General features: G+C 38.2%; 1 protein-coding gene across 3 annotated transcripts in view; it reads right to left on the bottom strand.

The window, feature by feature from the left end:
• The window catches only part of APOLTP (apolipoprotein lipid transfer particle homolog), a 79859-nt gene that overhangs the window by 42539 nt on the left and 10305 nt on the right, over positions 1-27015 (bottom strand). For 2 of the 3 annotated variants that reach the window (XM_086853648.1, XM_023936617.2), the window contains 25 exons: positions 26399-26536; positions 25454-25643; positions 24301-24428; positions 19148-19251; positions 17560-17725; positions 17131-17313; positions 16235-16387; positions 14829-14973; positions 13219-13377; positions 12349-12467; positions 10969-11250; positions 9828-9983; positions 9196-9380; positions 8248-8430; positions 8022-8113; positions 7671-7840; positions 7216-7375; positions 6066-6145; positions 5395-5575; positions 4164-4319; positions 2823-2956; positions 2582-2740; positions 1802-1982; positions 1125-1336; positions 413-601 (listed from right to left, as the gene is read on the bottom strand). In XM_086853648.1, coding sequence (XP_086709774.1) covers positions 413-601; positions 1125-1336; positions 1802-1982; positions 2582-2740; positions 2823-2956; positions 4164-4319; positions 5395-5575; positions 6066-6145; positions 7216-7375; positions 7671-7840; positions 8022-8113; positions 8248-8430; positions 9196-9380; positions 9828-9983; positions 10969-11250; positions 12349-12467; positions 13219-13377; positions 14829-14973; positions 16235-16387; positions 17131-17313; positions 17560-17725; positions 19148-19251; positions 24301-24428; positions 25454-25643; positions 26399-26536 — 4005 coding nt within the window. Of the gene's footprint in view, positions 1-412; positions 602-1124; positions 1337-1801; positions 1983-2581; positions 2741-2822; positions 2957-4163; positions 4320-5394; positions 5576-6065; positions 6146-7215; positions 7376-7670; positions 7841-8021; positions 8114-8247; positions 8431-9195; positions 9381-9827; positions 9984-10968; positions 11251-12348; positions 12468-13218; positions 13378-14828; positions 14974-16234; positions 16402-17130; positions 17314-17559; positions 17726-19147; positions 19252-24300; positions 24429-25453; positions 25644-26398; positions 26537-27015 lie in introns of all 3 variants that reach the window. The other variant, XM_086853649.1, reaches the window with a different exon arrangement.

Raw genomic sequence — 27015 nt, forward strand, 5'->3', positions numbered from 1 at the left:
TTAAGACTGGAAGGGATGTAGAGATTAAAATAGTATATAAACCTGGGCTGTTACCATGCTCACTAGCAGGCAAGAGATTCTGATTCTCCAAGACAGTAGAATCTTCCACACCTCTCATACATCTGCATGAAGTTGTGAGTAATCACATCTTCAGCTCTGTTTCTAGTCAAGCTGTCTGTCTTCACCCTCTCCTCCCTGGCTGACTGTCTGGGCTCCCTAATAGGAGAGAAGTACTCCAAACTATTCCACACAAGTTTTTGTTTTCTTTTTGAATCTAGATTTACACTGCAACCTGTCAAAACAGACAGAAATAGATGCAGTACTGGAAGGGTTTAAGTTTCAACACTAGCAATAACATCTTTCAGGAAGAGAGTGGTGAGTCAAAAAAATTGCTTTTGTTTTCCTTTCTCACCGTTGACAGATTCTGATAGTTGGCTGTGAAGTTAAATTCCTGTTTTGTACTCTTTATCTTAAAGCAGAGAAGTTTGGCTCGTTCATTATTCTCCAAATGAATCTCATTCTTCACAAGCTGATTCCACAGAGAGATCATTTCACTATAGCTGTGCAGAACATTCCTCCCAATACGATTAACTGTGGATGCCTAAAAAACAAAGACATTAGTCTGGCTGAGCCAGGACAGACAGCATTCCATTGTGCAGCAGCACAGCACAGAGGTGACAGAATGATCATTTACAAGAACTGTTAGAAATGTGTGTCAGCTTCTCCATTATCAAAATACTCCAAATTACCATAGAGAGTTCAAAGTTTATTTTATCTCCTCCAAGCAAGGGAGACACAAAAGGCTAAATAGCTGATGAACACTTTTTTCTCATTGAAGAACGTTTCTTACATTCCTCCATGGCTATGCCTGAAGCAGTAGTGACCTAAGGAGGAAAAGCTGGTAAAGGAACATCTTAATCATAAACATAAGTCAAATTCCATAGTGATAGAAGTCCAACACATTGCTTAATGTAAAGCAACTATGATGTAATCAGTTTTAAACCTCTACTGCATAGCACAGTCTAAAATAAATGAGGAAGCTTAGAAACCAGAGTCAGGGTATAGTGATAGCACAGAGCCCTGTCCCCAGAGCCATACACTCTGTGAAGCACCATGTCACCAACCTGCAGGTATGTGGTAGCTGGTGTGTAAATGTGAACTTTTCCTTCCTTCTCATTGTCTCGATCTTTATAGAATAGTTCCAGTACAAGGTTTTTAATGGAGAGAGCTTTTTCAGCTGTCAGCTCAGATGTCAGTAAATAAGCAGAATGCTGAGGCTGGTGCAGTTTGTGAGCTGTGTACAGATAGAGCCATGGGGTGTCTATATTGAACCCACCTGCAAGGGACATACATTAAAGCTGACAGAAACATGAGATTTCAAACTACCTGGACTCGAACTCCACATCAAGGCTTATAAGATCCAGGGGTTTCAGATTTTAGAAGCTAAAATGCTACTATCAACCTTTTATCTTCCAATTACTAAAATCTCTGGGTTGTATATCATGAAATTACTGTCCTTCACTAGTGCAAATGGAACTGCTGGAAGACGCCAGCCAGCCAGGCTGTGATAGGTTGGAGATTTCAAAAACTCAGCTAGACAAAGCCACAACAGATGTGATCTACTGCTAGAAACAGTCCTGATTGGAGCAGGAAGCTGGGCTGGACAACCTCCAGGGTCTCTCTCCAACAAACATCTTTATCATTCTGTTGCATTCATGCAAAACTACTCAGAAAATCCTGGCAGTAGCTTACAATGCCTGCTTTTCTAATTACAGACTGGGAATGGCTTGTGGTACTTCACCTTCCCACTTCTTCAGGCCATTTCTGGATGCATCCTTCCAGTGCAGCCCAGCCACAAATGGTACATGGTCATTATACTGCACCTCAAAGTTGGTGCTGCTCTGCAAATACACCTGAGAGGTGTGCAAGTGCTGCAGCTGGGTTCTATAATTCACCTGTTTTTCCAGGACTTGCATGGTAAACTGGAAAAGAAGTGAAGCAAATTTAAATAAAAACAAGATCCCATTTTCAAGGCTGTATAAGTTACACACACACACAGAAGCAGGAAGGTCACAGCTTCTGCCTTTGCACACTTGCTATTCACTATGGATTTTCATGCATGGTCTCCAGTTATAAACCGAGGTTTCTTTAATACACATTTGTTACAACTACAGGAGATTAAAAAAGAAAAATGCTATAATAGTCTGAGTCATTATAATCTGCACCCTCCTTCCACATTGTGTCAGCAAAGCAGCATTTATAAATCTCTACAATCATTTTATAGGAGTTAACAATGCAGAAACCTCAGACCAAATTATACTCCAACTTTTCCAGTATCTGCAAAATTTATCTTCTAGCAAATGTCAGAGATCTCAGTGTCTCTGGGCTAAGACCTCACCTACCTCAAAATTATAAGGTCTGGGTACTTGCCTTACATTATTAGTACATACCATATTTACAAAAAAAAAGGTTGCAATAAAAAAAAATTCAACATTTATTCTTAGTCTGTCTGTTAAATATTTGAATTGAAGGTCTTACTTTTCTATTAATTTTCTATTAATTATTCTATCATCACTGTTACCTCCATGAAATAGCTGACTACAGATGAACTGGAACTGTTCTTTAAGGCTTGGCTGATCAGCAGTTTCTTCTTGTTGTTTATTTCATCCCAGTGTTTCCCATAGTTCACTTCCATCTGGGAGGAAATCCAAGATGCACACACTTCATGTTTCAGGTGAACCTAAAGAAGAGGGCATTGCCTTTTCACTGTGAATTCTTTCTCATTTGTGCCAAGCACAGAGAGTGCCTGGCTCAGCACCCACCTGGTGGCTGTAGGTGGGAGCCTGCACGCAGTGAAACTGATGGTCCAGCTCCAGTCTGTACAAGCCCTGTGCACCCAGCTCCACTTGAACTTTCTGCTGTGTACTGCACTCATGGCAAGCCGTTTTTGCCTCTCCTGCTCAAGTTAAATCACAGAATTACCTACTCAAGTAAATCAGAATTAATCTTTCAAAATGTTAGTAGTATAAATCTGGCACTGACTTCAAAGACTTCTGTTTTTCAGAACATCAAAGTGAAATTTGTCTATTTTTATAGCTATATACTTGTTAATTTATCCTACAAATCCAAATGAAAGTAAAAACTTCATTACTTAAACAGAATTTTACCTGGCTGAAGTAAAAGTACTACAAACTAATCGTGATCAAGCTTTGCAGCTTTCTTGGTATCACACAATTTTTAGTGATTTTCTGTTACCAGCAAGCTCCCAACATCATGACATTGCATGACATTTCATCTTAAAAAAATAATGAACTTCCAGCCCTTCTGGACACTGAGAAGAAATTAAAATAATGAATCTGAAGTTCCACCTAATAAGTAGGATTACTTTTTAAAATGAAAAATCCAGTTCTTCTCCAAGGAAGTATTTGCTGACCACTTCAGGTAGAATAGTTGTCAAACTGGGTTTAAACTAAAATGTAACTATTCTCCAAGTATCTAACTTCACAATTACATAGCTACAGCCAGGCATCCTAAGGTACTGTTTAAGTGTTCAGGGATGTTTTGATTGTTATTTATAAAATACTGTGATCAGCATGCCATTGTTAGCAAAATTATGAGGTCATGTCTGTGTAAGTTCAAGAAAACTTTATTATTCATATTGTTACATACTCTCTGAAGGTGCAACAGAGTTAGTATAAACAATCCCCCTATAATATTTATCATGATTAGCTACTACAAGGATTCAGCACTTTGATATAACTGTACTGATGTTCACCTGCTTTGTCCCACAAAATTAACACAATTCCTATATTGCAGCCAGGCAAGCACAGCCAGCTGCTTCCTAGAAACCACTCCTCATGTTATTCAGTGCATGTATACAAACATCTGAAAACACAAATTAATTGGAGCAATTCTCACTAAAAAAGTGATTTTTAATCAAATTATGGATATGCTTGTGAAAAGCCCATTTAAAAAGAATTGGTTTTATATGCAGACTCGAATAATAAAATTTATCCAACTGAAAAGAGAAACTTGTTCCAAGTTACAGATCACAGTTTAAAAATTAGCTGAAATATTTGTATTGTGTTCTAAACACAGAGGCAAATCTTGTAGGAAAAATTAGTATTACAGAATACTTTTACTTTCCCTCTTTTTCAGTGTACCTAGGAGTCCATATTTTATCCGCAGACCATGAGACCACAATCCCTCACGCTGCTGGAGAAGAGCGACAGCTTTAACTCCAAGAACACCTGGAAGGTGAGTCTCCCCTTCCAATGAGTATTGTCTCAGCTTATCATCAACCTTTTTCTCCAGAAGTGCTACAGAAAGAATTGAAATGATTATACAGTGGTAGAACTTGAAGTTACTTCAGCTAGTTAAAGAAATACTACAGTGGGAAAAACCAAAAGGGCATTCAGTCTCTCCACCATGATGAACTCCCTGTGTAGTAAACAGATAAAAAGATACAGATCTGGGTGTTCAGGGTCGTTCTCCATCTCCACAGGCAGCCTGCAGACCACGCTTCTCACAACCTACTTCAAGTTTATTGAAATGCATCCAGTCAAAGCTGCTTTTCAAAGGAAATAAATTCAGACAGATCTTTTAATTAATTAAGCCCTAACATGTGAACATGTGGATGTCCACCTCTACATAAAATCAGAGCAAGGCTGTGGCTTTGCAGCAGCACAACTGGTGCAGCCAAGTTCTCAGGTGCTAGGAGTTTAAAATCACACCAGAAACTGGCTTGGATGCAGTCACTGGCAATCCATGTGAATGCTAAGGATGAAAACTTCACCAAAAGACCATTTCCCAAGAAACAAACTGGCCTTCTGCATTCCTTAAAAGTTAGTTCTGCTTCAAAGTACTGTGTAACCCTATGAAATTTCAGTCAAAATGAGAGCCTTAGACATAAATTTATTTCACTGTATTATTTTAATTTTAATGTATTGATGTTATACAAATATTAAGGCTCTCTTTCTGACACTTTCTCTTGCATTTTTCTCTTAGCTTATTTGTGAGAAAAAAAGACTTTAAGATTTTTAGAACAGCAGCTCTTAAGAGACATTTAGCTACAAATATACGTTTCTGCATTGTTTTGTACTAACAAAAGTGAAAAACAGCTGTTATTTTTTGGCATGTTTTTGTTAAGTAATTCCTTATATCTTATTTCCTCCACCCTTTCCAAGAGTAATTCAAAACAGACTTTTATTTAAAATTTCTTTTATTCTAAAATATATATATATTTGTATTAATTAATGCAGGATAGTAATTTTAAAAAGCAGTCTTTATGGATTTGAAAGCAATTTTAGGAGTAAATGTCTAAAATCAAGCAACCCTAACAAATAACAGCTCCAGAACTTGCATTTATATGCCAAATACTTACTGTCCTCTAACCTGAAAGAAATGCAGCATCCTTCAACAAATTATTCAGAGATACTGAAAAAGCTATCTTCTTGCCAAGCTGTTTAGTGATGTTTCCTGACAAAATGATAGGACTGCTTTGCTTTATCAGCTTTACCTCCAGCTGGGTCATGTATCTCTGCTCTCCACTCAGCATCTGCAAATCTGCCATTCCCTAGAACAAACAAACAAATCAAAAAGCAAACCCCAAGCCCCTCAACAACATAAGTTTTAAGAAAGCAATAGTGTAGACTTGGGCTTGTAACAACAAGCCTTCCACACTCCACAAAACCTAAAACTTGCCATTGATAAATAATGGGGAGGAAGGATGGATTTGTTTTTCCAGTTACACAGAGGTCACAGTGGTGCAAGAGGCTACTTCCTTCAGCTTCTGCTGGTTTTAGGACTAAAATCACTACAAATGTTGCAATACCAGGCCAGAAATTAATAGGATGTTACTGAAAATATTGGCAGTCTCACTGAGATTTAGGTTGAAATTTAGCACTGAGTCTACCTCAAAAATATGCAATAAGGACAACTGCTAATTTCTCTGATGGATTGCTCACAAAACTGTTTTTCAATATGTGTATTTTCACTACCTTTCTTTTCTGTGCTTTTATGTAAGTATTCATCCTATCATGACAGCTCATGACAAGCAAACATACCTTAATGTAATACACATCTTGGTCATCCACTATCAGCTCCAGGTGCCCAACTTGGGAACTTTTAGAAAACTCAATCCTCCCTTGGAGAAAAAGAAAACTCTTTACTTTTTCTTTAATGTTCAGTGATACTTCATCAGACTGTATTTGAAATGATAGATGTTCTTGTTATGAACAATAGATATAGAGTGATTAAAAACATAATAAATAACAGCTCAAAGGAAAAAAGGATCAGAATTTGCAAAGGCATTTTGCAAAGTGTCTTCAGAATAAACTAGTAATTTTGGAAGGATATTCTGAGGAGAAAAACTGAGAAGAGGCAATGTGTTTGTCTCCAACAAACACAGCTTAGTTCTGGAACTGATTTATGCACTTTCTTTAGGCCTGTGCTAAAACTTGTAGGTTGTGTTGTGCTGTGGAGACATTTCAGGAGCTCAGACTGCTGTGCACACAAAGCCTTGCACAGTGGTAAAGCCCCCTTGCAATCCATTTGGAAATAACCAGGATCAAAAAAAAGAGAAAAAAAAAGAACTAAAAAAAAAAGGAGTGGAAAAATCTAAATATATGATATGGTAGAATACATCAACATAAAACATCACTTGACCAGCATGCCAAAGAAGCTGAAATATGTTGTCTATACTATTACCATTAATTTGTCAGTTTTTAGTTCCTCAATGGGTTTGTAGATTCTGTGTTCTATGTTACACTGTGATTGTTATTTTTTATTACAATGCATGGCACTATCATAGTCAGTACTTCATTGATTTAGCAACACATAACTTCATCTCATAACTAACAGAACACAGCAAATTGGACCAATACGGCAAGTTCAACATATGTAAAAGATGTCAGAACAATCCACCATGTTCTTTAGCCCTCATTTCATCAATCCCAGTAACAGTTTTCTTCTCTAATACGACTTTATGAACCAGGTACTGAACTTCTGACTGTGCAAAAATATAGTGTTAACCAAGATGCAAACTCCATTGGGAATGAGTGCTACCTAAAGCAGTAAAATGAACAGTTATCACATATTAATGCAGTCTCAGTATTAGATTAGTGAGTGAAATATACTGATATTTCTCAGTTAATTGTAATGAAGTTCTCCAAACTGATATTAGCTGGTGATCAGACTCTTAGTTGAAAAACCTACCATCCATCTCAATTTTTTTCTTAGGTTGTATAAATTGGATTCTGAATTTCTTCTGTGGGACACTAAAACTTATGTCAACACCAATATCTCTTTTCAAGTCTGACTTTGGAGTCCCAACAAAGAAGTGAAAGACAGCTTCACTTGGGATCCATGAATTCTCCTAAAAGAAAGAAAGAAAGGATGACCACATTATTCACTGGCACACCATTTACAGAACAATCTCTAATACAGAGACAACACATTGTTTATGTGCACTGTTCTGTAGATAAAAAGACTATGTACCTTCTATCAGCATCAGTAATTTGTGTTCAACATATCTTCCCACTACACTGGGAATGAAATTAATAACAGAGCTTAGAATCCAGAGGGTTGAACACACAGTACTGAGATATACCACTCTGCCACCAGAATGGCAAGCTGAAAACTAAAGCCAGAGTCCAGTGTGCCAGTGGTACCTGAGCTATACAGTCATAGGCAGCTTCCACCACGTACTGCTGCAGGCCTCTGTCTTGCTTAGTTAATGTCACAGCCACTCTCAAAGGTCCAGTGAGGGGGAAAACCAAACCACTGGCCGGGTCAGGATAGGACATTTCAGAACACAGCTGCCAGCCAATAATCTCAGACACTGATGGAAGACAACAGTTGAACATTCAGTTAGAACAGCAAACAAAGAAAACACAAACATTAACTTTGCGCTGTAGACCTTTTAGAAATAATATGTGAAAAAAGAAACTCTACTGAATAAAATTATCTGTTACAGATATTTCAGAATTCCTTTCCAAGACAAACTTAATAGCTGGACTCACCTTCCTCCCTAGCGCAAGATCTGGTTTCTGTGTGATCTTGGAAGACATCTGTATCTTCTGTCTCATCCACCATTTTGAAGTAGAGTTTAGAGCTGCAACCAAGAATTTTGAACAATAACTTAAAACCAATTATGCTAAAGTTACAGCAATATTTAAACAAAAGTCTCAGTAATATTCAAGAAAGTTAACAACTACTGTTTTTGAAGGTGCCCTTCCTTAATCTTACCTGAAATTAATTATCTCCATAGATTCTTCTGGAGTGTTCAAGAAAACTTTGAGCTCTTTCCCTTTCTTCACCTGGATTCCCCCATCAAGACTAGTAGATGTTCTTATTCCTGTTAACCACTTTAGGCCAGCTTGTCCCAGAGTCCCCACAATTCCCATTTGGACAGAAAGCTGGACAAATGCACTGTTGAAAGATTCATGTACATATCCTTATATGCAGTTTCTTTTTAAAGCACTTAATTTAAACCTCTACAATAAATACACAGAATTTGATGCTGCAGCACAGTATATTCCATGGTTAAAATCATGAACTATTTTGTTTCAGGAAATAACTGAAAAGATTGCATGTACACCAACACACACTTTCTAACATGAATTATAATTTTATGGTATCTCCTAAGGAGGAGATTTAAATGCAGATTTCAGCATGAAATATTAAGAAAGGGAAAACAATTAGAACTGAGTATCACAGGGCAAATTTCTTACTGTCTGTACAGCACTAAGTGAAGTTTAGTAATGTATTCAGTATGTACAAAAGCTAAAATAGCCAAGTAAGGAAACACAGGGTTAAATCCTCCATTGGTTTGTACATCCATAACCTGTAACAGCATGTTTGATCCTGAGAAAAATCCACTTGTCACAGGTAAAGAACTCAAAAAAATCAACTGCATGCAAGAATTCCAGAGTTTGATTTATAGGTAGAGAGGAATAGTCAGCTTAAACCAGTACTGGATTAACACAGCAAGAGTTCAAAATCAGACAGGCAGGACAGGAAAACACTGCTGCCCCTACACCATGGCAACCATTCAGCAACAGAAGGCTGATGACTGTTTTTGTTCTTCAGCAATCTCCTAATTAATTAATAGGCATTCACACAAAACTTTCACATCAAGAATTGCTACTTTACATCAGGGACATGTGAAAGGGACACATTTGCAGCAGTTAATACCTTGGCTTGAAATATCCATTTAGAAAGAAATTGGACTGCTGTTTGAAATCTGCATTCCCTTTGATTTTTATGTTGATTGCTGCTGAGGCATTGATTGCCAGTTGAATAGGAAAGCCTGAAATTGCTGGAAACTGCAGTTCTTCAGTGGCCAAACTCATCCTTTTATTAAACTGAATCTCCTGCCCCTGGGATGAGTAAAACACAAGCAAAACCCAGAATTTTATTTTGCATAATACAGTTAGCATTCAAGAATTTTTCCAGATATAATTTTTGACTGCATCTGTATATTGTAAAAGTGTTTTTACCTGAGTTGATCTGGGACATAAAGGAAGCAGCCCAAAGCCTGCCTATGGCCATGGCATGAGTCAGACACCATTCCTACTCCAGTTAAAAAAAGAACTTACATTTAGGCATGGATGGATTTGAATGAGAGAAGCAAGAGGTAAGAACCATTAGACAGCAGAACAAGTCTGCCTTATGTACCAAATGCTGTTTGAACCAAATATACACTGGTGTCTTTAAGAGTTCAGTTTAGAGAAACAAGAAATAATATTTTGTATCTTTTATTTATCTGTCAGAAAGCAGTTTCTCAAGATGTTTACTTTCAAATACAAAAAAAAGGTTCCTTTTACCTTCAGAAGTTTGACAGCCAACTCAGCCAGATTTAAGGAATAACGTTTCATATGTTTTCTTAAATCTTCACAATCTAAGAAGCTAAGTTCATTTCCAAAGATTTTCATGCTTAGCTCACATTTCAGCGCCTTCTTTCTTACTGTTCTCTCAGTGAACTGACGTGATAAAAAAAGAAATCAAAGGCAATGGAGTTATAACTTCCTTTCAAACTCCCAAGAAACAATTCCTCAATGCAGGCTATGCTATAGGCTCCCTTTTACAAGTACTTTGAGACCACTTAAGACTTAGTAGCTGTTCTTTCCAGCTACACTTGAGCTTCATAGCACACAAGCTGGCTGTCACTATGAACACTGGTCATATCCAGTCCTAAGATGATAGGCAAAGAAGAAGTACTGCAATGCATACCCACAAACAGATGAAGATTTGAAAAATACAGTCTCAAAACAACATTAGGGATTCCTTGATTGCTAAATAAACTGCTAGGAAGTAAAAAATTTAAATTTTCTCTCCTTACAGTTCTATGATACCACAGCAACACAACATAATCATAAGCTTATTCTCTAAGAAGAAACCCTAGAAGATGAGTCCAAGGAAAGAGATGATCTAATACAAACTAAGTGAATCACAGTCCCTGAGTTTTCCAGCTAATACAGCTAAACCACAGTTGAAGTCAATTCTTAGAGCTTTCCTGTTGTGTACATAAAACATAGCTCTCTCCAAAAAAGAGTAAATTCACAAAGACCAATGTAACATCTGACATCAAACTGGGAAGTCAGACTGCAAACAACAGGACTCAGGAACTCAACATCAAGCAGCTGTTTACACTGGCACAGCAGTCAGTGGACAAAAGGACATCAGCATAAAAGGGACCAGAGCTCAAAATAATGAAAGGAAGCCCAAAATACAGGCAACATAATCCCATGGCTGAATGTCACTGTTTTGAGACAATAAAACAATCTGAAAAAAACTAAAGATCTGGCTCTTTGCTGCTCTGTATTTTCTGCAGCTGAGTAGAACAAGTTACACATGCTTTATGCAAAGAAGTCACAGTAATCCAGAGCACCTGTCCAATGTGAGATGGGGCCCTATATTTGACTGGGAAATGTCATAGATTTTTGTAAGATCTACAGATTCAGTTACCTTTTTGACTAACTCATTCATCTTACTGTATTTTCTACCAAGACAAATTTGGTTAGTTTTTCTCAGCTTTGGCTTGCCAGACTTGCTCACAAGATGATCAGTGGGGCTGTATCGCTTCAATGTTGGGTTCCTCTGCTTGACTTTCTCTACTGTTTCCACTGGGGTTTCTGCCTTGTGGTTTCCTTCGTTAGTGTTTCCAAAAAAATAGTCACTGAAAGTAGAAGATTTCGGCCCAAAACCCCTCTCTATAAGAGTTTCAGCATTCTCCAATCGTACACCAACCTAGTGAAAAACATGCAGCAGTGAAAAGCCTGACAATGACATGTATAGGCCATGGCCAGATCTAAAGCAGAATATCAAATATACAGCCAGATGTAACCAACATAAAAGGTTTGCCAAGCAAGACTACAGTAGTCTACAAAGTTAAGCATTCTACTTCCTTCAGTATTCAATACTGGATATTTCAGTATTAAATCTTCCCATAAAAATTAGATATGTAAAGCCCAGTCCAAAACAAAAATTCTTTTTCATTCAGGTACTGCAGTTCACTTACACCATGATGGGCCAGAAGGGGATACTGTTATTCTGGCATGTATACATATATATAAACAGTACATATATATAATATAATTATATAAATATAATATATATTATATATATATAATATAATACATATATTATAAACAGTATTTTGGCTGGAAAACACTCACACACCCTTTTCATACTCTGAAATAAGATTCTGTTTGGAAGTTTGCTTAAAACAGAATCACTAACACACATAAATCCAGGGTATGTGGCACTGAAAAAAAAAATTCTGTTTCCTTGCAAGCTTAAACTTGTGATCTGAGGGCTACATTAAATACTTTTTTTCTTTCATGTGCACATTGTTACCTGGCACAGCAGATAAAGATGATGAGGTCACAGGCAGGTCATTGAAATGTCCCCAGAACTGGATGCCCAATGGCACTAGAACAGTGATTTCAGCTAAGAACAAATGATTCTATCTCTGTATTAAAGGAATGGTGCACCCGAGCCAATCCATTTTCCACTGTACATCAAGAAAATGGATCTTACTATCCTAGACAGGAGCTAGAGCAGTGTCTCAGGAAGCACTGATTTTAAGGTTTCATTTGAATCAACAAGAGCTAAGTCACTTTCCTAGTGCATGGCACTAGCAGACTGACAGTGCTTTTATTTTGACTAAGCCCGTTACACAGAGGACTCACCAGTCTGAGGCAACTGTGCTACAAAAGTGAAAAGCACATTTTGCTAAAGGAACTGCAACAGGAAAACAGAAAATTCTTTGTACTTCAATATACCAAGTGTCACTTGAGAAGTGGGATAAAAAAACCCCACAATTAAAAAAATCCATAAACTTGCCTCCAGGAGATTTATAGCCTGTCCCATAAAGTGAACAGTCAAATTTGTCATGACTGATCGTGGTAGAAAAGATGTAGGAGAAAAGACCACTGATGCTTCCATATTTGCACCTGCACCAGCTGCAATGGAAAATAGATGTCTGTCAGCTGGAGATCGGCTCTCATATTCTTTGCAAAATTCATAATTCTTTGGAAAACTGTTACTCCACTCAATAAGAAGATGGTGAATGAAACATTGTCAATAGGTGAAACTATTTAACTACTCAATACAGCAAACACATTACTGTAAGTAACTTCCATTTACTGGAATTCCATATTTACTGGATATTACTGGGTATTATCTCACTAGAATCAAAAGGAAAGCATTTATAATACGTAAGATACATGAATGCACTGGAGGAAGTGGACCGAAAATCAAAATGTAACTCTGAAAAACATCACTTAGAATTTTCACTGAAAACAAATGAACAAATAGTAAAACAGGAAAGAACTAGTTTGACTCTTTTCTTATACCAAGGACAGTACATGAATCAGGAGAAAAAAAAACATCCCAGTCCCCTGTTGCTGCAAAGGAAGTTAACTAAGGAAGGAATTAAAAGATGATGTTCACAAAAATAATCTTAAATGTTCATTGGTTCTTAGTCTCCTCTCTCACAAGAGGCAAAGGTGCATGGTATCTGGTTTGCTGGAAATACATTTTATATGCTCCAATTAAGAATCAAAGCAGAATCAAGCTTACATTTACACATTTGGATAGTATTAAATAATAAAAATCAAAGTTCTCTGGAGCAATATGTAAGGGTCAGAAAAGCCATATGGGATGTCAATAAGCCATATGCTACGAAGTATTAAGTTCTAAAACTCCACATACCTGAGTGAAATGTGACATCAGAGTATGAGGAGTATTTCCATGTCTCCCAGTCAAAATCTTTGCTAAGAATTTCATCAGGAATAGAATCTCGAAGGTGCTCCTTCAACGGATCATCCGTCTCCAAGAGCTGAGAGAGATGACTCCAAACAAAGGAGCCCACTAAAATTCAACAAAGAAAAGCATGTGGAAATCAGATAAAATTTACAAGAAACATCTGTTAAAAACAGATACAGGAAATATTTTTATTTTTATACCACCATTAATTCTAAGCCATTCCCCTGACCACAACAGAATCCATTCATTTTCAGCATGATTAAAATCAGTCTGATGCACCTATTGCAACATCACTTTAAATAAAACAAAAAGGCACATACAACTAAACAATTGTGTTTCAGAACTAGCATTCCTACATGACACTGTGGAGTTGCAATTTGGCCATGTATGTGCTGTGTCGCAGGGGGCAAATATTTCCCATATGTTCTGGAGTCTGGTTCCTAAATAGAGGCTTTTTTGTCTCCTGAAGATAAAAGATATTAGGCTCCTGTGCTAGTTCAATGCACAGACACTGAATACTGATGTAACTGCTTTTTTCACAACACAACTTCTTTTTTCTCAAATTTTGTTTTCTGAATGTGCAACTAAAAACTAACATGTGCCCTATGCCTTCAAACGTGCTTGTTATTCCTAAGTTTATTATATAAATTATTTAGCTGTCACATCAATAAAAGACAAAGGAAAGAAATTAAGATTCTTCATGAGTACTGCATTAAATTGTTTGAAACACACAAATTTTGGATGGACTTGTAGAGCTCCTTCATGAATCGGACAAATTAAAGTTTCTGCATGGAGTCACCAGAAGCAGCCACTGAGGGTACACCTTAACAGGATTTTGGAGGTGGATGCAATTTCTCTCTGTCTGAGCTCTGATCAGAGAGGAACGAGTACCCTCCAAACCACAAGCCACATCAGCAGGTGAGCACAATGCTGAGCCTGAACTCACAATCACTGCAGGATACACTGGTCCGGACATAACATCCTGGGAAAATGGAACCAGCTCCAAGGCAGGGCTGGCCAGGATCCAGACACAGTACAGACAGAGCCTGCTTTCATCTGCCTGCAAACAGTCTTACAGATACCCTTCTCATGTTTGCTTCTTCTTGACAGATGTAAATGCAAGGGATTAGTTCAGAGGTATCCTTCACTGAATGTGGTGAAACCATTTTAGAATACTGCAACTATTTTTTCTGCCATTTGCTTCTTTCTCAGCTTAACAAAATGCAATTTTTTGTCATCCATTTGTATTTGTAATGCCGTGAGCATCAAAGCTCTTCCATACAGCTTTCTCAGGAGCCTGCAGTGAATGAAATGCTGCCAGTAGAAGGAACTAATTCTATGAAAAGTCAGTTCTTACTGACTATTGCTAAACTAACAGTATCAGAACTAGAATATAAAATGTCACAATCATACAAACAATCACTTAGAAACAATCTACAAAGCATTGAGATTAAATAAAAATTTACATAGGTTAGTACCATTACACCTGCAAAGTAAATGTCACATAGAAGAATTGAATTAGGAACATGTAAGACTTCAGAAGATGCTTGGCTGACCTTGGCTGGATGTTTCTTTCAGCAAAGTCTTTTGTACTTGTTTAAATAACTCTTCATGTGGACATTTCATTACTATATAATAAGCAGCAATTCTTATTTCCACATCTTCACTGGTTGCTTGATAAAACTGAAGTAATATAGCATTCTAAGAAAAAGACAAAAAGATAAAGAAAATTACTATTCACTTCCCTGGAACACCCCATGTTCAGGTCCTGTGGGTTTTTTGTTCTCAAGGAGCTATTGCTATATTTGTAGCTATTGCCTTATACCTGACAAAGACACTTCGTGTAATATGGATACAAGTGTATGTACATATTGTCTATACTACCTTATCCACAAATTTCCTGAACAAACTGTCACTATGACCTTGAATCCTATACAGACAAATCTATACAGGACACAGAGCCTCCCTTGCCAGCACAACTGTTAAGGCACTGTCACCACGGGGGAGACCTGTCTGTTGTATCTCTCATGTGCCACAACCAATACACAAATGATGGCCATGGTTTTGTTCACAGGCTGTTAAGATCATTACTTTTGGTCTCAATCAAAGAGCAGGCCAGCAACAAATTTATTCTGTTCAGTATTTCCCCAGTAGCAACCAAGACAATTTCTTTGTGAACTGCCAGGAATTAAGAAATAACATTTTTATTAGCATTCAACAGCCCCAGTCCATCCAGTTCAGCAGTTCATTTGTGAGACAACAATGGGATATATGACAATATATAGACTTGATACTTTGAACATGTCTAACGAGCAACACCAAGTTTCACAACTGCAGAACAAGTGAATCACACCAATCCATGAGAAATTAAATTTTAAAAAGACATAGAAAGGTGCAAGACCATGTGGAGCTTTTTGTTTTTCTGGAGCAGGACTGTCAGCTTTGCCCAGACCAGTGCACCTGGCTTTGCCATTCTTCTAAGTATCAAGGTATTAGAGATAAACAGGTTTTGAACTTTCTTTTTTTAAGAAACAAAATGTATTCTTAACAAAATGTTCTAACTATGGCAATGTATTGCAAATCACAACAAGCTTCTTACATTATTATTCTTACTTTATGTTTCAGAGAATGAAACAGTGAAACAGACTATAGGAAAAATCAAGTCCTGTGGGTTCTCAGCCATAGCGCCCACAGACATAAGGCACCCAACCAATGTGCCTAATTAAGAAGTCCCAAACACTGCCTCAGTCACTGGATGTGTTACCTCAACTGCAGTGAAGCTCATTACAGGTTTGCTCATCTGGGTGGTTCTACCTTCTCCTCCAACAGCAGAGGGGCACTACTGGAACATGTCTACGCTTGTTCCCTATCTGCCTGCATGTTTTTGTAACTATTCCAACAAGTCCCAAATCTGTGGCAGTGCCAGGAAGCCATCAGTCACCTGTGGCAGTGAATCACTCACCCTGACAGGGCAGGGAATGCGCCGGAAGGCCTGGACAGCAGCGAGGCGGATTTCCATGGGATGGCTCTTCAGGGCAGCACAGGAGCTCAGAGCAGGAGCCAGCGAAGCAGCTGCCAGTCCTGCATTTCCAATGGCTTTCAACACCAGCTGCATCTGTAAATGTAAAGCTAGGTAGAACAGAAAGCACTGTTCTAGGTAGAACAGAACAGAACTCTCCAAGTGCTGGCAGCAGTACATTGCATTTCATGGCACTAACATTTTCTCTGCAAAACTCTTTAAAATGATTACTGGTGATTGGGGAGTTTACTGCAGCCCCTATTGTACTACCTATACCCTGGCTTTACTGGGAGGACAAGACACACATGGACTATGCTTCTATTCTAATGCCACTGGCACTTGTAAGTAGAACCTGCCTTAAACCTGGGGGAATATAAAAACATTCTTAAAAGCTTGCATTGTAACAGAAAAGCAAAAGTCACAAATTTTAGGTGGTCAGAAAGTTTTTCAAGTACTTTAATATTTTGTCCCATTTGATCACAAATATTTTGACATTTTAATGATTCAACATAGAGTTCTGGACACAATAACTTAATTAAAATAATAGTTTGTCAACAGATAGATGTTTTTCCCACTGCTCAATGGTATGAAGTTTGCTTCATCAGGAAACCCAAGGCTTTTCTTTATTTCCACGCACAAGAACACCCATACTGATAGGTTCTACTTGTCAGATTACAAAATTTTATCAGCTCATTCTAGCAAGGAATATTCATCTACTAAGCTTGTATTCATGGCTGTCTGGAAATGCAATTAATACCATTTTCATCTAACAAGTTCTCAGCTCACTAAGGGAACAGAAAAGTAAAGCACTGTATCATGTGCCTCTGTATAACCAATACCTTGCTGAGATGTTCTGAATCTTGCACAGTACAGTTTCCTCCCAAAAATTTCCCAAGAATCCTCATCACACTCTGCACAGCAGGTACAATATCACAGGAGCTATGAGCCGAACAAAACCTATGTACGAGAGCTGCTACTCCCAAGAAGCAGCTCTGGCTGGCTCTAGGTGACTTCAGCAAAGGCTGTAAACAACCACAGAGAGAATGAGGTGTTTCAGTAAAGTCATGAGAATGACTACACTAACATACCACATACAGTAACATACCATTATAAATGTATCAAAATATTTACATACCAAAATACAATCTCAACAAAATTACCTGGACAGAGATTTGTATAAATCTGAAAAAGACTATTAGTGTAAAACAAAATTGATGAGCCACCTAGATTCATTACAAATTAAAACAGAAAAAATAACATTCACTCACAGCAAGAGATTCAATCATTCCTGAGGTGGGATTAGGAATGAATGTAAATGACCAAAAGAAATATTCTACTTTGTCTTCCTCAACTTCTCCAGAAGCTATGAGGTCTTTCATTAGGACAACACATGCTTCTGTGGCACAAGATGGGAGAGCATCTATTAATGGTTGCCTGTAACACAAGAAAAAAGTACAGGAAATCTAAAATGACCAAAGTACACAAGAATCACATAACAAGTACATTGAGACTCAGCTTCTTTCAAAGTAAATAAAAGTCCAGTGGCTTAGCAAATGCCAGATTCTGCACGTTCATGTTTCAGGATGTGATGGAAGTGCATTGGTGTTTCAAGAACATTAACCAGATTTTCAAGAAAATATTCAATTGCTTTCTCTGAGAATTAAGCCACATCACATCCCAGGTTTGACTTCTAAAGACTGAGGTACCTTAAAGCACTGATTTTTTTCTTAAGGTGTCTTTTTCCTTTCATGTCACCTGTAACACCAGTAAAAAATTAAAATATTAAAACTGAATTGACTAGCTTTTACTTCCTGTGATTTTTAGACCTTATCTAAGGGGAAAGCCCACACCAGCATGACAGACAATACACATTTCAACTCTTAAGAGTCCCTCTGTAAATATCCTGCCTCCTATACTGATGGAAGGACACTTCTGCATTAACTAGAAAGCAGTTAAAGTAGATGGGGTAAAAGCATCAGAGAGCAGTCTGCATGGGATTTTTTTTTTTCACTCCTAAATTTAATAACCATGTCCTGAGTAAAATTAGTCTAAAGGTAATATAAAAAAGGCAGAATAGTTTAATTACTGTCTAATAATGAAGAATATTAGCATAACTATTTATCAAAAGATGAGAATAAACTTAACCCAAAATGCAAAATTCCCTTTTGCATCAAATAAAGGTATTTTTACAAACATAAACCCTTAATTTCAAACAGACTGATGACATTTTGTACAGAAACCAAGTAGAAAAATTGTTTCATTATTTTCAATTATGTGAGGGGAAAAAATACACTGATTTTGATAATACTGGATCAGTACTTCTTATAGACTCAAACCATTGGATCAGAACTGTTCCTGACTGCAGAGGAGTAGGGCCTTGATCTTTAAAGACACAGTTCTACAACTGGTATAAACCATCCTGGGATCCAGCTGCTACTGGAAGATGCAGCTCCACCACATCCATACTCCCAGCCTAACATCTGTCTCCTCTGCCCCACAACTACTAAGGGCACTGAAAGTACAGATACAGGTAAGCTTTTTCACAACAAATGGCAACAAAAGCTTGAAACCAGCAGAACTGATTTCCATCCAAGTCATGACTCAGATTTCCCATTCACTTTGCTTTGGAAACAGGAAGTCTGGATGTGGGAATATCTTGTTTATTTTGTACATAATATTCATTCAGTGAGGAGAGAGTATCATCCCATTACAGAAACAAGATCTGCAATACAAATTATTCCTTTTAAATGCTCCAAATTTCACTCCAACATTTGGGCACAGATTTAAAACATTTAAATATTCACAAAACATTTCTTTTCTGTGTATTTTTGAATACAATTACTAAAGGAGACTTACCAGTTGTCTCTGCACTTAAATGATGATCTTTGCCATAGTGCTCTTAAGGCCTCAGGAGAAAGATGTCGAAGCTCAAATACGAGAGTCATGAAAAGGTCTGCAGTCTGGAAGTGCACAAGCACAACTGTAATATTCCTGCTGTGCAGAAACCAGCTTCAGAGAACAGAGAGATTATGCTGGCATTGCCACTGATTTACAAAGCAACCTGAGAGTGAACCTTCCTTTCTTCCCTGTGTCCTTACATTCCTTCCTCATTTGCTTTCCTCTCCAGACTGCAAACATACAGAGAAGGGCTTTTGCTTTGGATGCCAGTCAGTCCCTCAGACAGCAGCTTTCAGCGACCACCATGCACACCACTGGCATACAAATGAATAATAAGCCAAAATGCAACAGTGGGGTTACAATCCAGAAGAGAAAGTTATAACCTTCTCTGAATTTGTATAGCAAGATCCTGATTTATGAGCAGAACTTCTGACATAGCTTTGACAGAAATGAAACAATGGTCAAGCTAACTGCGTATTAATCTTAGGTTTATGTGAAAGATCATTTAACTGAGGTTTGGGCAATACATAGAAGTTTCACTTGAGAACCCTTGGGCTGTGAGAAAATTATTTCCTGGGGAAAAGCCCAGGCAGAACTGCCCTTACCTCTGCAGGCAACACAGGACTAGCTGGAAACAGAGGCAGAAGAGCTGTTCTCTCTCACTAAGAAGAATTGCTACATCAATCAGCAGCTATTTTACCTGTATTTTAAAGGCTAAATAGCACATGGATGTACTCCCCTGAGACCTGACCCAAAGTTCAAGAAAGAAGATAGGTCTCATTACTTGAAAAATTTAGCAGAATGTTCAATACAGTATCTTGTATGTTTATGTTAACTGAACTTTATAATATGTAATATTATAATACGTAAGTTTTAAACATGGTCCATGTCAGATTCACTTCAATGTTTTATTCATCTCAGATGTGAAAGGCTTAGACATAGGACTAAATTTCTGGTTCCAAAGAAAACATTCTTCTTCATGTAAAAATCATTCAAAGTCTAATTCCACTAAGTCACATTTCCAAAGATTTGGGGACAGACCTACTTTGACTTCCTGACCTTCCTTCCAGGAGCTACTCCCAAAAACAATGAAAACATGGAATAAGCCAGTGCCAGCACTAGATTTTAAGACTGCCAAGCCATTTTCAGTAACAAGAAGCTCTCTCTCAGTAAGAAGTCTGAGTAATTTCTTACTGTTTTGTTTGATAGGCTGAGGGAGTAAGTCAGCAGATCCAGTATAGATACAGTTCATGTTTTTATTCTTTTGGGATTTATATTCTTCTTAAAAATAATATATAATTTAATCAAATTAAAATTTGTTCTCATATGTGAAGCCCCACCTATGTATTAATTCTGTTAACATTTATAATTCCATACCTAAAATTCAGATAGATACATGCATTCCCTCCTATTCTATTCCATTCCATCCCATCATTATCACTAAGGTCTATTTTAAAAAGAAATTACAAGCCTGGACACTATGGAGCTACTGGAGAAGATTACATTTTATAATAAAATGTCTATAAAATATTCAGAGAACTGTGTTTTATAGAACTTTTTAAAAGCATTTCTAAAGCATGGGACTTATGTGCATTTTTCCACAGGCAAATCCACTGGGGGCTGGGGACCCTCACAGATCTCATCACAAAGAGCTGTGTTTGCAGCTGCTGCTGAGCCCAGGTGGCCCATCAGCTGGAGCTGCAGCACAGGTCAAGATAAAACTGCCAGACTGATGGACTTCCAGCTGATACAGTTTTAGACTGTAAACTGACTTAATTTTGCTTCACACCTGCTGACTAGAAAAGCTCTCAAGTAATAACTCCAAGCAAAATTTTGCAGAGAAGTAGCCATTTTTCTTTCTAATAATAAAGCTTTAGAATGAACTGTCTGACCAGGTGGGCTGTTTTCATTTTTTAAGGTTGGCTGCACTGAAATTGAGCTGTCATTGAAAATTCCTCTATTTGTAGTATCTTAATAACAAACTATGTTTAAATCTGACTCCCATTCCCACCTCAGAAAGAAACATGAGAAAGACTGGTTTTTATTCCACATAGAAGCTTGCTTTTCCTTCTACCTGCAGATCTGCCGTATTAAAAAAAAAAAAAGAAACTAGGTAAAAGCAAGCAATTACAATGCCTTATGAGGGAAAAACCAAAAAACACCCAAAACCAATCAATAATGAAACATCATGCCCTGAAAGTAAACTTTTTTTGGGTCAGACTGGGGTCCAGGAGCAAGGAAAAGCAAATCTGACATACCCTTGCCCACCTTTCTCAGTGCATCCACAGCCACATTCACCAGAGCTACTGACCAAGCACCAAAACCCAGGCAGTCCCTGGAAATGCAGCCTCAGCAGATGTGGTGTGACAGGCTTCTCTCCAGCCTCTCTCAGGAGCGGGTCCCTTCTCCCCACCTTTTTTTCCATTCTTTGTCAGTAGGCAGCTTGTTCACTTAATGGTCCATTAGCTAATCTACATCCACATTGAAATTCAATCTTGTCTCATAATAGCATTAAAAAATTAGACAACAACTTTGCTTCCTTGGAAATGACACCATCTCCACCTCCATTTTCTCATCCCTATACTGTTTTCCCCAGAGTTGGAGACTTTCCCTTCCATTTATTCTTGGTTTTGTGTCCTGAAAGAAATGCATAATCTCACCTCATTCAGAGTCAAACAATAAAGGGACAAACATGCTTAACAGTGCAGCTGTCTCCCAAGCAACGCTGGGGGCATTCCCATAACTTCTTTCTTGGCCCAAAGGATATTTTATTGATTGAAATGAGGGATGATAAAGATTCTCTTTGAAATGTCTTGTCACACAGAAAGAACACCCTGAAGCAGTGAAAATGGTTGACAACCAATCAAATCCTATGCTGGGATGGACACATGATGAATAATTCACCTCTCTTCTAGGCAGTGGCACACAGACAGTAGCCACTTGTGCTAATCGTAGTGATTTAAAAAACAAATTTCCCACACATGAAGTCAGTAGGCCTCTGGAGGCAGAAGTGACATCCCACTGTTACTGGGAAAAATCATTTACCATTCTTTCAAAGACACTGAATTAAGAGTGTTCCATAGAAGGTAGGATTTAGAGAAAGTTTCTCAGATCTGCTGCAGTAATTTCTTTCTTCAACATTTTCCAGGCAGTATGTGACCCTCTAGTCTGTGCTTAAATGCCATTTCCTGCTGCTGTAACACTGACAACCATATGGAATTAAGCATTATCCTTCTCCAAGAGGCTGCTTTTATTCTTTATTAGCACCAACCATTATTATATGGCTCTCTTAGCCCTCCATAGCCCCAGTCTCCATAGCATGTAGCTAAAAGAGATGGCAGACCTGCTTTTAACTCAGAGATAGAAGTCTATCCCAAATTTTGCAACACCTACAAAGGCCATCTGCTGCTTCCTCCTCAGCCCCATGCCCAGGCTTTTGTCAGGCTGTGGTACCAGGTCAGACTATGATCACCTTCCAACAGGTTGGGAGTTAAGTCTGGGGCTGGAATTTATCACAGGTGACTGAAGGTGCTTCAGCAGCTGTGACTTATCCTGCTCCACCCTGTGCCTTCTCCTGAAGTCTCATACACAAAACATGAACACCTACCTGTGCTCATGAATCATAGGTGATACTAAGAGAAAGGTGAACACACCCAAGATATCACTGCAGAGCTGCAATCCAGCACTGCACTTTTCTCCAGTCCCCATAAAGCCTCTCCTCCAGTATCTGTGTCCAGCCCAGGGGAAATACAGGCAGAGCTTCTGTTTTTTGACATGGGACTTCATCTAAAGAAAGGAAGGCGAGTGCCTTCCATGCTGGCTCTGAAGCTTTCTGTTAACATCACTTGTACCTATGTGCATTTACAGGAGAGATGTCAGTCCCTCTGTACAGGAAATAAACTTGCTCCAAATTGCGAACCATCTAACAAGAAAAGAACCTCAGAGGACAGAGAATATATCAGGAATGAGCTGACTAAACTCATCAGTGGCAAATTCATGGAGGAACCAATGCCCTGTTTAGACCATTAGACCATACTTGTTTTCTAGTAATATCCTGACCAAAAATTACTTAAAGAGTGTTTTCTTCTGTTTTCACATTTACATTTTTTTTCCTTGCTTTTCTCTGTAGGAACTTCACTACTAGCAAGAACCACTCTATTTGAAGGATAATGGGATATGAAGTGTGCTCTATTTGCCCTTGGTTGAGCTCAGGTGAAGAGTGATTAAGCACCATCATCTGTTGATCCTTCTGTATTGTACATAACAGGTGCTCTTTATAACCTAGCAGGCATTCTTGATAACCTCTGAATTTCAGAGATAAGGATCTTCATTTCAAACACAGTGACAATTAATGACTGATTCAGCTGCTGCTAGTATCAACAAAAAATACAAGACCCAAGAGAGCTAAGGAGACAGGCAGACCCTCATCTAGAATGATGGTAATCATAAAAAATATTTAAGTCACTTCCTGTTCCACATGACCAGAAGACTCCACCCTATCTGAGCAGCATTCATCACTGAAAATGGTCTAGGGGGCAGAGATTCCCTCTGGACCCAAGCCAGCATCCCCAGAAAACATGATGATTGATAGCAGTTCATCAGAAGCACAAGGAACCTACCAGCCAAGACCCAGAGGCAAGGGCTTCATGTGCAAACTGTTTTGAGGGGATGAGGCAATATAAAGGCCACAGAATTCCAATAAACAGCATCAAGAGTAGTGCTACACACAAAAGCTGTAAAAGATGTGTTTTACAATACTAAGTATCAAAACTGCCAGTGACAACCCAAACCAGATACTTCTTATGCTTTTGTTTTTTCACAGAAAAACAAAAATTTGGGACCTTTTCTTTCCAATTAATTTAGAACATAGCTCAGAATTGCTTTTGCCCAATATATGTTTTAACTCCTCAGTGTAATTTACTGTTTATATAAGAAAATGACATTTCAAAGCATTTTCTCTTTCTCTAAATCCATATTTTAAAATTTCCGAAGCAATGGAAGACTTCAGTATTTCAAAATTTCTGCACTCCTGGTCACCTCTTATCTGTGTAGGAGAATTCTCAGCCCACAAAGAGCCTCCCAAGGAAGCAGAGTCTGTGTGTACAGCTTACCTGGTAACTTGCACTGTGCGCTAAGCAAAGCTTCCACACCAGTTCAGTCACTTCTGCCCCAGTGACCTCCCTCTTAGTTACCTCCCTTTCATAGAGAATGCTGGTCACATACAGATCCTCAGAGTACCCTGGAAAAGGAACATAAAGGAAAAATCACATCTCTGGTGATTGCTGGCAATTTACTATGATTAACCTATATGCAAGGGGCAAGCTTCTCTCTGAGCCTTTATTTCTCCCTGTAAGAGTCTCTCTAGGTTCAGTACAGCCAAGGGATGAATACGAATACGAATGCCTGCAGTGAGTTTGAATTTAATAACACAACAGAATAAAGACAAGTATGACCTAAAAGAAAGAGTCAGAAACAAGACAAAGAGACACATGAAAAAAGCCCTATTTTCCATCCATACATCTCTTAGTATGGCCCTGCTACTTTACATTCACCACTTTTTCCAATGTTGTCTAATCACTAGTCCCACACTTTAACCACCAAAAAAACCAGCAGGAGATCTAGGTGCCAAGAAAAAGAAAATGCTTGGCTCTGAACCTCTTCCTGAGGAAGAATCCTATCTTCTTACATTGGTATAATTATAGACAAAATGTCCTGGAAATCTGGATGTTCCTTTAAAAAAAGAACCAAACAACTATTTAGAAACAGACAAATAACATGTTCCTCAACATTTAGAGTTCAACTTTGAAATAATTCCTCAGGCAACCCACCTATTGACTTCAGTAAAATCATTTTCCTAAGGATAAACACAAAGGAGAAAAGAAGAGCTAAAATTAAAACAGTTCTCAGACATGGCATGTCCTAAATTGCAAGCCCTAATGGAACTATTTAGGTTTCATTTTGATAAAAACTAGGAGTTGTCCACAGACCAGGGAATGCTGATGCTCTGCATACAAGGGCACTAGGTATGTAAAATAGATAAAGAGGAGCTGGCCATTACAGACCGTCACTTTTGGAAACCTATCCAGTTTTGGAGACCCACAGAGTTTTGTTATGGCAGGCAGAAGCCCTCAAAGAAGGGACAGCCCAGCCTGTAAAAACATCCACTTTAAATGTGAAAATCATGGGTGCAAAGAGTTCTCACAGGCAAGACAAAGTCACAATACTTTCCTAGGAAATACTTGACTTTAGCAGAAACATAGTTACCTTTATGGTAGAGTGTCTCTGTTTCCACTTGGAAGAGTTTGAGTGCAGACTGTGTCTGTGTCTCTGCCCCACTGCCCTGCTGAGGGAACAGCATCACACGATCGGACTCAGTGCATTTGGCCTCTTCCAGGACCCCATCCTTAATGCTCTGGGCACATTCCAGCTGGGAGGACAGGATCTGCTGTTCAGACTGAGAAGAACAGATACTTTAGGAAGATCCTTGATGATCTGTGTCAGCCAACCAAATCCTTCCTCTCCCAACTTCACAGAGGATTCCAGTTCTGGGATAGTGGGAAGTCTCTTGTCTACACCTCTGACAGTGCCCAGCCTGTGGAGATTAATGTACTCCTTATTTTAGCCTAGTTTTTTATCACTGAAAAACAGCTGCTATTAGCATCAAATTCATTTCTGTTCACAAAGCCTCAAAGTTAATCAGATATTTTTGGTCAGAAAAGTAGAAAAAAGCAAAAGGCTGGTAAATTTTGAATAGCTACAACAAGAAAAGGTAATATTCACCTAATAAAAATAGCACAAGACACAAGAATTGACTGTATTTTCTGTCAACAGTGGAAACCTGCAAGTCTGGCATTTAGAAAATTTAGAAAACTTCTATCTTTCCAAGTTTTCTACAAAGAATAACTTCATTTTTCTAATATATTTTTTTCTTACTCACATCTCTCTATTCCTCCCTTCAACAGTCTATTTTCAGTTTACCTCTATAACATATTTTAATGAGAGTTTAATCCACGTGCCTAACAACCTCTTGCATTTATACTATAATATTCATCAATTACAATGCAAACTTGCGTTAAAACAAATTCTGTGAGTAACAGACATTACAAGGAGAATAATATGCACCATTTCTTTGCTAAGAACTCAAGTTTGGGCAGACACTCTCTTCAAATAAGTCAAAAGCAAGAGCCAGTGTCATTCCCCAAAACTTACTGATGCATGAGGAAGAACAACAGACTGCACAGAAGTCAAACCAGAAGAGCGATGGGAGCAGAGGCTTAAGTCCTTTGTCTTTACAAGAATGGGACCCTTTTGCTGATACCTGGTTGGGCATATTCCCAGGACATCCACCTAGTAACAAGCATACACAATTGAATCACACATGCACACATAAAATACAAGGAGATAGCATAGGTTATTGCAATTAGTTTTAATAATTACTTTTTTTGTAATAACAACAGAGATCTAAATTCTCCCTAGTAGAACACTGGCTTTGCCACAAAAGCCATGAAAAGGCAAATAATTTTAAAGATGTTGGTCAAGTTAATAGTAGCCAGGCTCTGTTGCTTTGTTTAATTTCATTGTGTTATTCTGAATCAGATAATTTACAGACATGTGCTTGTTCATTTCAGATTTTGTGGGCATGCAGGGAAGCATTAATTTAGAAGAGCATTACTAGGCAGAGTAACTTCGGTTACGTATGTGTGTGCCAAGCCCTACTGCAGAACATCTCTTTAAACACTGACACACAGCAGTAGCCTGAGAATAAGGCAGTGTTCCTCATGCTGAAGGTCAGTCTAGAGACATCTCTTCATAAGAGAACTGCAGCC

Source organism: Cyanistes caeruleus, chromosome 17, assembly GCF_971803275.1.
Source record: "Cyanistes caeruleus chromosome 17, bCyaCae1.hap1.1, whole genome shotgun sequence".
Taxonomy (NCBI): domain Eukaryota; kingdom Metazoa; phylum Chordata; class Aves; order Passeriformes; family Paridae; genus Cyanistes; species Cyanistes caeruleus.